Here is a 14,860-nt window from a genome sequence, read left to right on the forward strand (position 1 = left end):
GAAATCAATATCTGCACTCCCATGTTTACTGCAGCACTATTCACAACAGCCAAGATATGGAACCAACCTAAATGTCCATAAACAGATGAATGACACAGGGGAATGGTATTCAGCCATTAAAAAAGAATGGAATGCTGTCATTTGTGGAAACATGGATGAATCTGAAGCACATTATATTAAGTGAAATAATTGAGGCAGATTAGATAATTGAGGCAGAAAGATAAATACAACTTGTTCTCACTCATATGTCAAAGCTAAAAAAAAATTTGAGCTTATGGAAGTAGAGAGAATTATGGTTACTACAGGCTGGGAAATATGGGGGAGGGAGGATAAGAGAGGTTGGTTAATGGATAAAATTTATACCTAGATATAAGGAATAAATTCAATTTGTCCTGTAGCCCTATAGGGTGAATAAAGTTAACAATAAATTTATTGTACATGTTCAAAAAGGTAGAAGAGGGTTCTAAATGTTCTCAATACAAAGAAATGATAAATGTTTAAGGTGATGAATACACAAATAACCCTTATTTCATTGTTACACATTTTATATATGTGTCAAATTATCACTTTACCCTATAAATATGGAAAATTATTACATATCAACTAAAAAGTAAAGGGGAAAAATGCAAAAAAGCATCAAAAACAAAAAGTCATAAGAATGCAATTTTAAAAGAATATTTTATGGCCAGATACAGTGGCTCACACCTGTAATCCTAGCACTCTGGGAGGCCAAGGCAGGAGAATTGCTTGAGCTGAGGAGTTCAAGACCAGCCTGAGCAAAAGCAAGACCCCATCTCTACCAAAAATAGAAAAATTAGCCAGGCATTGTGGCACATGCCTGTAGTTCCAGCTACTTGGGAGGCTTAGGAAGGAGGATTGCTTGAACCCAGGAGTTTGAGGTTGCAGTGAGCTATGATGACGCCACTGCACTCTATCAGGGGCAACAGAGCGAGACTCTGTCTCAAAAAAAAAAAAAGAAAAAAGAAAAAGAAAAAGAAAGAAAGAAAGAAAAGAAAACAATATTTTATGACTTCTTTATTGTTTTCAATATGAGGGACTACAAACTCCACATTAATTTCTATGTACTTCTAGATCTAACATAGACACCTGTGATCTGAACTTGGAGTTTTGAAATACTCCTATCTATAGTAAGTTTTTGGACATCTGAACTGTTCTGTTTCTTTTCAGATTTGGAAACAGTGGAGAAGGCTGACATTTTTAATTAACCATATGCATGACAGTCTAATTAATCTTCGTGACTCTAAACTCTTTGGGGTCAAGAGTCAATCCATAGGGCATTGCATCCTGAATATGCTAAATAAAAACTCAATTGATCAAGTGTTTTTTTAAGAAGATTTTCATCAGATTTCCTCTTAACTGAACTTCTAATTTATGTCTCATCAGCCTTTTGTTTTGGCTTTTTTTAAATAAATCTTGACAAACCCAACATGGCATAAGTTTGTTTCTTTAAAAATTATTATAGCTTGCCTGAGTACAGCTATGTTTAGGCAGAAATATTACAGAAACTTGTAGGAATATTTTTATAGCCCTATTAAAAAATAAACTTTATGAAAATAGAACTCTACCATTTTCCTTTAGGTAGAAACAAATATAATTGGCCACAATACGTAAACTTTTTCTTCTAGACTTATCCCTGTTGATATATGCACATAGTCTACATTATATAGCCGAGGTCAGAATAAAGGTGGTACTTCAGAAACCAACAAAGCCTATCCAACTAAAGACTATGTATCACGTAAATAGTTCATCTCGCAAGTGTAGATGATGTAATCAACCCTTAGTGATGCTGGGTTCATCCCCCTTTTCTCATGCTATGTCCCTTTAAATACATGTACATAAAGAATATGCCAAACCAAAATGGATGTACACATATTTTATAAATATTATAGCACTCTAGTGCTTAATGTGTTCCTCACTGGAATTTAAATCAGTGAGATTTAATACTACACATTTTAAAAATTAAATAAATAAAAAGCAGCTATCCTTTATGAATAAAACCATGAAATTGAGTCTGAGTTAGATTTTCAAAATATGGAAAAAATGAGATTCCCTTTTGCCTATCATTACTATGATGACAATTATGAATTGATCTATAATGAATATTAATTAAATGAATATTAAGTAATGACACTGATGAAACATTTATTGAGCACTGACAATGTGCTTTATCCCTACTCTTTTGACAAAAAAGAACACTGCATAGGCACAAACCTTTGGTTGATTACATAAAAAATTTCAATAAAATAGATGACTTAAGTAACTGTGGTTAAAGGTTAAGGAAGTAAATTGAAAATAAGGGTGAAGCAGCCAAAAGTATGTAAAATAAAAACTGAAGCTCAGTGCAGCATATATCCTTAGTCAAGTGTTCATACCTCCTCAGAAGATTCTACATTTCTGAAAGTTCTAAAACTAGCCTAGGAAAAAATGTTACAAAGAATCCAAATTCCAAATTTCACAATCACAGAAAATTCAAATATCACCTTCCCTCCTTTAATTAGCTTATGTTTAGCATTGGGGATGTCATTATTAACTCTCATCAGTTAGAAATAAGTCATAGAAAAACAGAAATACTACTTTATACTTGGGCTGTGAGAAAGAGACTCAGTCCATACTTCTGCTCCCCAACACACCTTCTGACATTGCTGAGGAGTAATGACTTAGTTAAACACATGCTCTAAAGAAAGATTTAACATACTCTATGCTATTTAAGACTTAATCACCATATTTACAACGCATAATTTAGTAGAATTCTTAAAATTGTGGAAGAGCAAGTAAGATTGGAAAAAGAAAAGTTAATATGGCATATGGTTCCTGGAGGGTGTTATAGGTAGAGATACGTAGATTGTTGCTTCAGCAACACCACAACTTGGCCAAGTTTTCAAAGTTACAGTGAAGAAGAAAGAGAGAGAGAATTAAGACCGTTTGAACTTTCAGCAAGACGGCTGGAATTGGAGGTCATTATGTTAAGTGAAACAAGCCAGGCACAGAAAGACCAATATCACATGTTCTCACTCGAACGTGGGAAGTAAAAATGTTAATCTCATGAAGGCAGAGAGTAGAATGATAGTTACCAGAGACTGGGAAGGGTTCGGGTGTTTGCGGGTGCTGGGGAGGAGAGGTTGGTTAATAGGTGCAAACACACAGCTAGACAGAAGGAATAAATTCTAATGTACAAGAGCACAGTAAGGTGACTATAGTTAACAACAGTGCATTGTATTTTTCAAAATAGATAGAAGAGAGGACTTGAAATGTTACCAACACATAGAAATGATAAGTACCTGATGTGATAGATATCCTAAATACCCTGACTTAATCATCTCACATTCTATGCATGTAATAAAATACTGCAAGTACTACATGAATATGTATAAATATTATGTATCAATAGAAAATAAAAATAGGCTTAACTAATTAAAAAGATATAAAGAATATTTTAAAAATTGATATCTCCCAAATAGTTTTGTTGTCCTTTCTGTGAGCTAACAAGCTTCATTATTTATCTATTTGGCATTTTTATGAACTCCATTCTTAAAGGTTAATAGGATATTATAACAAGAAAAAGTACTCCAGGAAGCACACATCACAATTGGTCCAAAAGGGGCACAATGCTGAACACATTCATTGTTTCACATTCTATCACTTCCTGTTAACGGATACTATTTTTATTGCATATTCTGATGATATGCTTGTTTTTAAATGAGCTAAATTAATGACCTTTAAATTTTAAATTAATGTTAAAAATTATAACAATTGTTCATTCTAAAACAAACTTTCTATTTTTGGAAACATTCTAATCACTATGCTCCTGATCGTAAGTGGGCTTATAGTACAGAAAGAATATAAAAGCTGTGAAATTGGACTAGTGTGTAGAACAAAATAATGCAGTATGGGAAAAATGATATTTTGCACTATGGATTAGAGAGTAGCCAGAAGAAACCGTTCTTCATAAAGATGTTCACTAAAATGTTACTTACAATAAGAAAATAGGTAATTGGAAAGATGCTAGATACACTGTTTCAACTAAATTGTCATATCCTCACTTAGTGAGATTATGTAGCCATTAGTAGTGATATTCCATAGGATATGAAAATACCTAAACATTTAATGATATCAGTTTAAGTGTTAAAATAGGATGCTTCATGGTATATGAAGTTTAATTGCAAAAATGTCAAAAAGTCTAAAAATCAAGAAGGTAATTTTAATGGTGATTCTATTTATATATTAATAATGGTTCTTTTTATATAACTGTATTATAGATTTTAATTTTTGTATTATTTTTTAAAAATTTATTTCATGAGTGCTTATTTCATAATATAGAGTTCAAATTCACTTTTTAAATTCTAACATAATACTTTTTATAACAATAATATTAGCTTTCAACTGAGCACTCACTACACACTAGGCATAGTTCTAAGCAAATCAATTCATTTGATTCCATTTTACATATATAATGCAGAGGGACAAAATGTTAATAACTTGCCTTGCATCATAAAACTAGTGAAAAGCCAGGATTTAAATTTGGATAGCATACTGCCAAATGGTGTTCTAAGTGATTGGACCCATTTATTCCCCCCACCTGTAATGTATGAATATTTGGTTGCTTCTTAACCAAGCTTAGGGTTTTTACCTGTTTTACTCATTCTGGCAGGTTTATTATGTTATCTCCTTATAATTAATATGTATTTTTCTGATAAGTAATGATGGTGAGCATATCATGTGTTTATAGGTCATTTGTATATATATTTCATTCAAATTCTTGTTTTTGTTTTAGTCTCCTGCCCTTTTGAATTGCATTGTTTGATTATTACTAATTTATATCAATTCTTTTTATATTTCATACACAATTAATTTTCCACCATTCTGAAACTATTTGAGGGAATGAATTACCCACAGATCCAGAGTTCATGTTAGAACTTCTTTAACTTCTAGTCCTCTAGCCTTTCTGGCTATCATTAGACCATGCTTATTTCTTTCTTTCTTATCAATCTTTATCATTTCACCTCTTTTCTAAAATTTTCACTGGGAACTCTGGAAAAACTGTTCAAAAAAATCCAAATTATCCTTTCCCTCTCTAAGTCATTGCCCTTTCCCTTGAACACCTCTGAAAAGAGGTTGCTCACTCTCTCACCCATTATTGGTTTTATGGTTTTAACGGAAATCTCTTGGATTTCCATCAAAATCATCATTCCTCCACCCCCAAAGTAGAATCTCTTATTACTCCAGCTTCATAAAATTTAATAGTTCTTCTTTCTACTCTTATTCATTACTGTAATATATTAACCATTTCATCAAGACCCTGCCATTCTAATGGGTGGTTTTAAGGATAACATCCAATCAACCATTTTCAGAGTTCTTTGACTTTCTAACATCTAGTGAACTTCCCCTGAACATCACCTGAGATACCCAGATCCATGGTTGTATATTGCACCTTACCATTATCTGAAAATAATCTCTTCTGAAATCACATCACATCCTAACATTCCACTCGCTGCTACAGTCTTCTCCCCTAGGTCCCTCATTTTCTTACTCTGTTGGTGTCTTTTGAGCATTCACATCACAAGCTCAGTATGAAACTTTCGTATCTCTTCTGCTCCCTGTTTTAAATTTATTTTATGTCACACTACTGGCAAAGTTGTCTTTCTGTAACACAAAGCTCATCATGTAAGCTCATATTTATATTGGATAAAGCAAAACTCCTTGACAAGACAGGCCAACATTTCACTATCTCACACCTTGTCCTGTCTATTTCTGCAGCCTCAACTTTATGCATAACCCCTAAGAAACATTTTGCCATTTCATGACCACACTATGTACTCATTGTCACTGAGACTATTCATAGAGCTCATACAATATTTGCCTGCCAGATACCTAATTATTGTTCAAAATTCAGCTCAGGCATCATTTCTTCAAGAAAATTTTTATTTACTTCTTGATTTACTTTCAGGATGGATTACAATTCCATCCTCTAGGGCACCTATAAATTAATACTTATCACACAATAATATGTCATCTGTTTGCCTGCCTTGACTCATAGACTCTGAATTGCAAGAGAGAAGGGAGTTGTTCTTAACTGGTTTTTTTAGCTCCAGTGACTTTAGTAAAAGTCAATGGAAAGAAGAAAGAAAGAAAGTTAGATAGAAAGAAAGAGAGGAAGGAAGGAAGGAAGGATGCCAGGAAGCAAGCAATGGGGAGGAAAGGGAGGAAGAAGAAGAAGAAAAAATAGTTAAAGCAGAAAGAATCTATCTTTACAGATGTATTAATATATAAAAGTAATCCACACAGACTATCAGTGTGATCTAAAAGATACCTTAAATACACAAAAGTAACAATTAGCATATAAACAGTGGATATTTAATTGTCATATAATCTCAACTTTGAATAATCAGCAAATTAACACTATATCATCCCTAAATTTTAATTTACCAATTTTTAAATATTGACATTGAAATGGAAAAATAAGTAACACCTTCTTCAGAGAATAAGAACCTTGCTTTTAGGCCGGCCGAGGTGGCTCACGCCTGTAATCCTAGCACTCTGGGAGGCCAAAGCGGGTGGATCGCTCGAGGTCAGGAGTTCGAGACCAGCCTGAGCAAGAGTGAGACCCCGTCTCTACCAAAAAAATATAAAGAAATGATTTGGACAGCTAAAAATCTATATAGAAAAACTTAGCCGGGCATGGTGGCGCATGCCTTGTAGTCCCAGCTACTCGGGAGGCTGAGGCAGTAGGATCACTTAAGCCCAGGAGTTTGAGGTTGCTGTGAGCTAGGCTGACGCCACGGCACTCACTCTAGCCCGGGCAACAAAGCGAGACTGTCTCAAAAAAAAAAAAAAAAAAAAGTACTAACTGAGGCCATTATAATGAAGGGAAATTTAATAGCATAGTAATAAAGTCATAATTAGATTAGCACATATAAAAAAATAACATATAGTCCAATATCATAGTAAAATGGGTATAAATTTAACTCCAAGCTTCTTAAGTACAGAAAATAAAAGGGTAATGACTCATAAAATCCAAAAGATAACAAACTGTGATAAACAGAGCTAAAAGGGACTTTTGTCAGGTAATGGAGAACATTGCCAGCATACCTTTGTTGTTACACATAGGAGGTTATCATATGATTTATTTTTTAAAATGCCTTTCCATACAGGCTGATGCCATAATGGTAAGGCTAAATTTAATTTAAGCAAAACTGTGAGGTGCTAAAACAAGAGACAATACACCTGTCTTGTGTTAGGCGTAAAATTTAGAAAGTATAATAGTGAGTGGCTTGCATGGTCATCAGGCCATGTTTCATACAAGATTATTAATATTTTTTTTGCAGTGTCACTTTCTTTTGGATTGGACAGCAGAGACTTCAGGGTATGATCTGTAGGAAGAATCAAGAGTGAATTTTTAAATGGATTCCATTAAAGACAAAACATCTGTTTTGACAATCAGTTGGAAAGGGTTAATGGCCTTTTATAAAAATTAAATTGCTTATCAAGAGTCCCAACTGAATAGTTTGGATTCACCCGAAATTTGTATGGAGTTAAATTAAGGGGAGACCTGAAAGAAATCTACCTTTGAAACAGGAATTCTCTTCAATATGGTAGTAAATGTACTATGGTTGTAATAATTTTTGCTTGAAAATTTTTCAAAAGAAGCATTTTAAGTACCTAGACACAGTCATTAAAAATCATTGATAGAAAAACCACATTAAATAAATATTAAGCAATACAGGTTTTTGATAGTATTCTCAAAATATGCTAGATGTCAACTGCAACCTAGAAAATAGTAATTATATCTGATGTATAAAATCACCGGTAACATTTTTACCATTTCAATAGAAAAAAATCATACAATAATTATTTTAATTATAGAGTAGTTGATTTTACCCCATTTTTATGGCAATAGCCATTATTAAGATCAATTATCTGTGGAAGCCATTTGTAGTGCATGCTTATAAAAAGCACACCATCCATGCAAAGAAGATGCTTACCTTGCTGATCTCCGTAACAGGTGAGCATATATCTACTGAATCATTAACCTAAAGTTAATAAGTGTTGGGGAGGAATGAGAAGGCTGATACAATTTTTTTTAATGACACCAGAAAATATGTTCTAAAATACCATGAGACTACTGATATGGATCTTGAACTTGTGGTACGTTATTACGATGCAAGGTTACATGAGCTTCAACCAGAAATTAGGAATACATATTGTATTTATGTAATTTATTCAATAACTAATCTCTAACCACAGAGTGAATGGCAAAGGAGGGGAAAAAACTACATATCTTAAGTTCTGTCTTTTATATTTTCTAGAATGTAATAGAGATAATATCAATGGCCATTTTGTGATAACTGAGTTGGAACCTCATCTGCTTTCCTTAGAGAAGATTAGTACAAGTCACTGGGGTATATAATTTCTTAAGAAGGAAACTAGTATTGAGGAATAAAAAAAACAAAATAAGACTACATTATTTGTGATATAATGATTTTCTTTAAACCAAGGGCTATAGGCCATGCAGTGTGGAATTATTCCTCGGAAGTTACTGAGAATTCACAGAACAAGAAGGCTCAGAGCCCATTACCTGGAGCAGATTAAGCAAGTAAGATTAAGTAGGCAGAACAACTTTATTCATTCATTTAAAGTATGGGTATTTAAATAGTTAATGGATATAATAGTCAATGTATTTATTCTGTGATAAGAAAGTAACCTTTAACTCTTACTTAGTAAGTTGCAGAAAATTTTAAACTGAAGTGATTTAGGCTGATTTATTAACATATACAAGACCCCTAAAGGCTTCAGAGAACAGTTGTACTTAGGGAATGACAAGCAGTCTACTGCTGGACGTACCACCCTGAATGCACCGATCTCCTCTGATCTTGGAAGCTAAGCAGGAAGGATCGGGCCTGGTTAGTACTTGGATGGGCGAATGACAAGCAGTTCAATTACCCTTGACTTCTGCTACGTAAGGTTGCATATGAGTGATTGATCAAGTTAAAGAGCCTTGTTTACTACACTAGAGAGTTTGGAATTCAAATAGGGAATCACCAAAAATATTTTATGCATGAGAGACATATTATATTTGCATTTTTGGAAGTGGACCCAGGAAGCAGATTGGGGATAAAGGGAAAGGAGGCAGTTTAGCAAGGATGCTACTGGGACAGTCGTAGGAAAACCCTGTGAGGGTGGCATAGGAGACAGTTACGGGCTGAAGTAAAAAGATAGGATTAAGAACATTAGAATAGTACTCCTAATGATTAATCTAATATTCAAGATGAGAACTCAAAAATGATTCTTAGGTTTTAGGCTTGGGAGAGTTGGAGTACGAAGGTTCTGGTCACTGAGGTGGGACAGATGAAAGGCTTCTATTTGGATTTGGAGAAAAGGTGGCAATGAGGACCTCAGCATCCGGCTCTGGAGTGATGCCACTCGGGTTCTAATTCAGGATTGCCACATACTACTCATGTGACACTGAGGAACTCACTTGACCTCTTTGTTAGTTTATTCATATGTAAAATGGGGGCAATTATAATATTTATCTTATGGGGTCACTGTGAGTATTAAATAAATTCACCAATAACTGCAACCCCTTTAATAATCTTAATTCTTACCTCATTCACTTTCACAACCTGACACCAGTCACTCCACTAACCTTGATTCCAACAATCTTTGGCTACACTGTAATCCACAGTGTATCACTCCTAACATCTATTACTATACCTCACTCATCATGTCTTTACATCCTCCATTTTCCAGGTTAATTCCATGGTTAGTCCTTATAATCAGTGCTTTGCAAATATCCTAAACTCCCTGGCTGCTCTTTCTGTACATCTTATTTGGCAGAAACACCACCTCGAGTGGGCTATGCCTATCCCACTCCTGGAGCTGGAAAGTAACTGGAGAAATATAACTGAATGTGACTAGAGAAAAATATTTATCCAAGCTTACTGGCCTTGTATTAAATGTGTTATGATTAACTAGAGACAGCTGTTTTTTATTCCTTGGCAATCATACTACATTTCTTGTGACCCATTTAGCCCCCCACTTTCCTAGGTGACTCCTGCAAAACTTCTTCCCAATCCTCAAACTTGCACGTCTTCCATCATCCTCACTCCAGCTAATGACTCAGCTTCCTATTTCTCTGAGAAAATAGAAGTGTTATATCTTTTTTCCACTTTTGCCCCCTCAACACAGCACAGATTGTTCCTTTTAAAATGTAATCAGATCATTCTCTCTTCTGGTCAAAATCCTCTGCAACCTTTTTGGCAACAGGGACCAGTTTCATGGAAGACAATTTTTCCATGATTGGGGGTGGAGGGTGCGGGGGTGGAAGCAGAGCTCAGGCAGTCATGTGCGCCCCTGTTTTCTTTACAGGCCACAGACTGGTGCCAGGCCAGAGACCAGTACTGGGCCGCAGCCCAGGGGTTGGGGACCACAGCTGTCTAATGGCTTCCTACTTCATTCAGAGAAAAAGCTGAAAGATCTTATAGTGAGCTAAATTGCTCTACACAATATGAAAATTTTATTACATCTTTGACATTCTCTTCTATTATTTTCCCTCCTATTCACTCAGGGCCAGCCACTAATCTCCTCAATGACCTTCAGATATGTCAGGTGTCTACTGCCTCAAAATCTGCATCCTTGCTGGCTTCTCTGTCTCTGAAGTTCTGTCCCCAGACAGCCACATGGGTGACTCTCTCAGATCACTCAACTGTTTACTCAACTACCTCTTCAATGAACTCTATCTTGACTGCCTCTTGTATAATTGCAGCTCCAGCATTTCTTCTCTTTCCCTGCATTAATATTGTCCTTTACATTGAAAATACAACCAGTAGTTCTCTATTTATATATTTAAGGAATTCAAGATAATATTTTGATATAGTTAAACAAAATTATGAGAAGCCATTTTTTGGACTGAGCTCCTACACTAGGCCCCAACTAACAGACACAAGCAAACCAAAATAACCAAAATGGAGTCACTTATACTAAGTGTCACATAATCAAGGTGAAACTTTAGGGATACAGACAGATCCCAAAACAAACCAGTTTTTTGTTTTTTTTCCTGAAAACAAGAGATACCAATCTACCTGAATGAGCATAATAAGGATGTCCCCTCTGCTTTATCCTGCACCAGAGAGGTAATCTGAAGGAACCTGATATTAACCGATAAGCTTTTTCTTTGTATTGTTCTGTTTTCTTGTTCCCACTTTACAAAACCCACTGTTCAGCCATTGTCCAGTGGGAGCTCTCATTCTATTCTGCAGAATGGAGGCTGCCCCCGTTCATGAATTATGAACAAAAACTGATTATATCAATAAATTTGTTGTGATTTTGTCTTTGACAACATACATAGTGAAATGATTATTAGAGTCGAGCAAATCAATATACCCATCTCCAGATATAGCTACCTTTTTTGAGGTAAGAACACCTGAATTCTAGTATTTCGGCAAATTTCCAGTATGCAATACAGTAATATGAACTATAGTCATGCTGTACATTAGATCTCTAGACTTATTCACCTCATATAACTGTAAAATTGTACTCTTTGACCAACATCTCCCGTTCGTCTCTCCCCCTGCCCTTAGTAACCAACATTCTACTCTCTGTTTCTATGTGTTTTAATATAACTGGGTACTAAATAATTTACTTTTTTGTATTGCTTATTTGATGGATACTTTATACCCTCTAGAATGTAAACTGTATAAAGGCAAAGATTTGGTTTTGCTTTTTACTGTTTCTTTCCACCTATAATACTTTTTGGCATATATTAGGCACTCAGTAAATATTCATTGAATGAATTAATTAATATTTATAGCATAGTGTCTGGTATAGTATATTTGCTCAATAAATAAGAGCTAACGTTATTACATTAATTAATAATAATATATCAGGCATGTTGCATGTAAAACAATATGGGATCTCCAGGTGGCAGTTCTATAGGTTTAGGATTCTGAAGAAGAGGATAAGCTGAATATAAATTAACATGATAATGATATCAATAAAATAAGCAAGATCCCATTGGGAAGAATATTAAGAGTGGAAAGCTATAATATGGAAGGGTCGAACACAGGGATGCACCAACATGGGTGGATTGACACTGTGAACCCAAGAAAGAAAGTGAAAGGGAGTATCCAGAGAAACACAAAAAGGAACAAGAAAGTTTGGTATAGTGGAAGTCAAAAAGGTTGACATTTGTGAAGCATAAAATGTTCAACAGTTGTCAAATACTTCAGAGTAAATAGTACCACAAAAATGGTAAAGTAGCAAATGTTGAGATGCATATCATCAGTAAGACTGTATGAATATTTAATGATTGAAATAAATCTTCAGAATCAAAGTGTCTAAAATTAGCAATGAAAGAATTTGCAATATTGTTAGATGACAACAAAGTTCACATAACACATGTTCTCTACCTTTGATTCTCTCAAAGAAAGAAGCAATAAAATAATAAAAAGAATCACCTCATGTTTGACTTTATGTGACCAGAAGTTGATGTAAGTGGGTCAAGGAAGCAGTTCCCAGGCTCACTGAATTGAGTAGGTTCTTCCACAGACATTGGATAGTAGGATGAAATAATGTATTTCTTCTTAGAGTTTAAATCTGAGATCAAGGATGTGTCTAAACCAGTAAAATTACTATATTTTTAATCAAGAATAAATATAACATAAAAATTCTAGAGGTCCTTTCTCTTTAAGACAACACTTAAAAGAATAAAAATAACACTAAATTAACCTTAAATGTAATGTATTTTTATATGGCTTTCATTATTTTTAATCTTATCTACTATATGGTATCTAATAAATCTTACATGAAGAAAGGAAATTTAGAATTAGTTATTGCTATCCTCAGCACTATGGAGGTATTTTCTTTTCCTATATTTTTGTAGTTTGGGAAAATGAAGAGTTTTTAATAAATTTGTTAAATAAAGGCATTTAAAATACAACCCGTATTTTACAGATAATTACAAAATGAATCATAAGTGGGTGCAAATTGAGTAATATGATTAATTTCTAGGTTGACCTTTAGAAAAGTATTTGTCTAACATTTCTTAGTTGTTATATTTTTATTATATCAAACTGAAGTTCCAGCCATTTCATTTCCATGTTGTTTTTAAAAATGAGAAGTGTATTACGGATGTAAAAATAGTTTGTTTTGTAAAATAACTATTTTACTTTAGAAACAATTTAGATTTTGAACAAGAATATGAATATTATCTTTGAATACCTGATTTTCTTTCTATCAAGGTTTGTTCTTTTTAGAGTTTCTTCACTCATGCATTTTTCACTTCTATATTTATTGAATTAAGTAATTATTTTGCAGGTAGTTAAATTTATTGTTCAATAAAAAAAAAAACAGCTAACGGCAGTGCATAGCTTTCTTCAAGATATGTGTCATCATTTTAGGTAGCCTCTGACCTAGATGAGAGTCCTCAACATTGCAGATATATAATGTGCATCCCCAGCAAAATTGCTCATAAGAATAACTTCATTATTCTGGGAAGCTAGATCTATAAAATATGTAAAATGTAGAAGTGTTCTGCCTATACAATTTCTGGTAAGTACAGCATGACTAAGTGATAAAACCTGAGTCAGCTTCAGTTCAAGCATACCTTTCTAAAACGTGTATTGTGACATGTAGGAGAAAGAAATATAGTGGGCAAAGGTGTTCTGCTCTGAAGTAATCATGTATTTTGGATCTATATAGTTCTGCCTTGATTAATGCAAAATTAGTTCTGGAAGCATTTCGGAGTGTACTGTACCGATTAGTCACAGCCACCCTGAGTTAGCAGAATGATAAGGGAAAACTCACCAGTACCACTGGACAGATTGTTGTGGGAGGTAAAATATGGTCCTTCAAAGGTCCACAGTCACATTCAGGTTTTAGATGAGAAGCACATTTATTATGCAACTAGAAAAGGAGAAGGAGGGATAATATCAAATACTACACAACAACAGCAAACGTGGGCAAATTATATTAATATTTCAACTGAAATACAGCAAATGCATTAGAAATACATTAAAATAAGTATATGAACAAATAAAAAGAATCATAAAGGGATTCACATTACATTTGCTTTTATATATGTACCTTAAATAAACTATTTAGCAACTTCTGTGACCCAGCCTATATATTTTCTAATTTTCAGAAATGTTTATATTAAGAATGTACTTCAGGTTTTGCACCAAAAAAGCCTAATTTCTTTGACAAACACAAATTATTGCCCATTACAGTCCTTCCTTTTGCTTATCTGTTAGCATAATCTCGAAACCACTGTGCACTGTGTATGCTTTTTTTTTTTTTTGACCCTCCTGTTTTCTCAAAGTCATTCCAAAGTGCACAGCTCAGTATGGGGCATAATTGATCCCATCATTAGTTTTAACTTTGTAATTCAATATGTAAATGTAACCAGAGATTCATCTCAGTAGGAGCAGGATATAAATAAAAGATGATTATGATTATAGAAATTTATCTTTATATTGTATTTTTCAGCTCGACATTAAGTTAGTGTATAATCATATAATGTGCTATTTATTTTTCAACATGTATAAACCCAAACTGATATTTTTACCAACCTTGGTCACAAGTTTAAATTAAGGTTTTATATCATAGTGTATTAAGTAGTGATGTTTTTAAATTGAGGTGGTAGTTTTTATTGGAATCATACAGATTTGATAAAATAGTATTTGCTTGAAAGCATCTAGGGATTTCTTCCTCCTCCAGTACATATCAATTTGATATGAACTATTTATACTTTAGAAAAATTATACATTTTAATAAGATAACGTCTTGTTAAAAACAGAAAAAAAAAAGCTACATCATTTTTCAGTTCTGAACTAAAAGCCACCCCATT

General features: G+C 33.9%; 1 protein-coding gene across 6 annotated transcripts in view; it reads right to left on the bottom strand.

Moving 5' to 3' along the window:
* The window catches only part of DGKB (diacylglycerol kinase beta), a 643,035-nt gene that overhangs the window by 430,980 nt on the left and 197,195 nt on the right, over positions 1–14,860 (bottom strand). For all 6 annotated transcript variants that reach the window (XM_045565381.1, XM_045565377.1, XM_045565376.1 and 3 more), the window contains one exon: positions 13,819–13,917. In XM_045565381.1, coding sequence (XP_045421337.1) covers positions 13,819–13,917 — 99 coding nt within the window. The remainder of the gene's footprint in view (positions 1–13,818; positions 13,918–14,860) is intronic.

Source organism: Lemur catta, chromosome 11, assembly GCF_020740605.2.
Source record: "Lemur catta isolate mLemCat1 chromosome 11, mLemCat1.pri, whole genome shotgun sequence".
Classification (NCBI taxonomy): Eukaryota; Metazoa; Chordata; class Mammalia; order Primates; family Lemuridae; genus Lemur; species Lemur catta.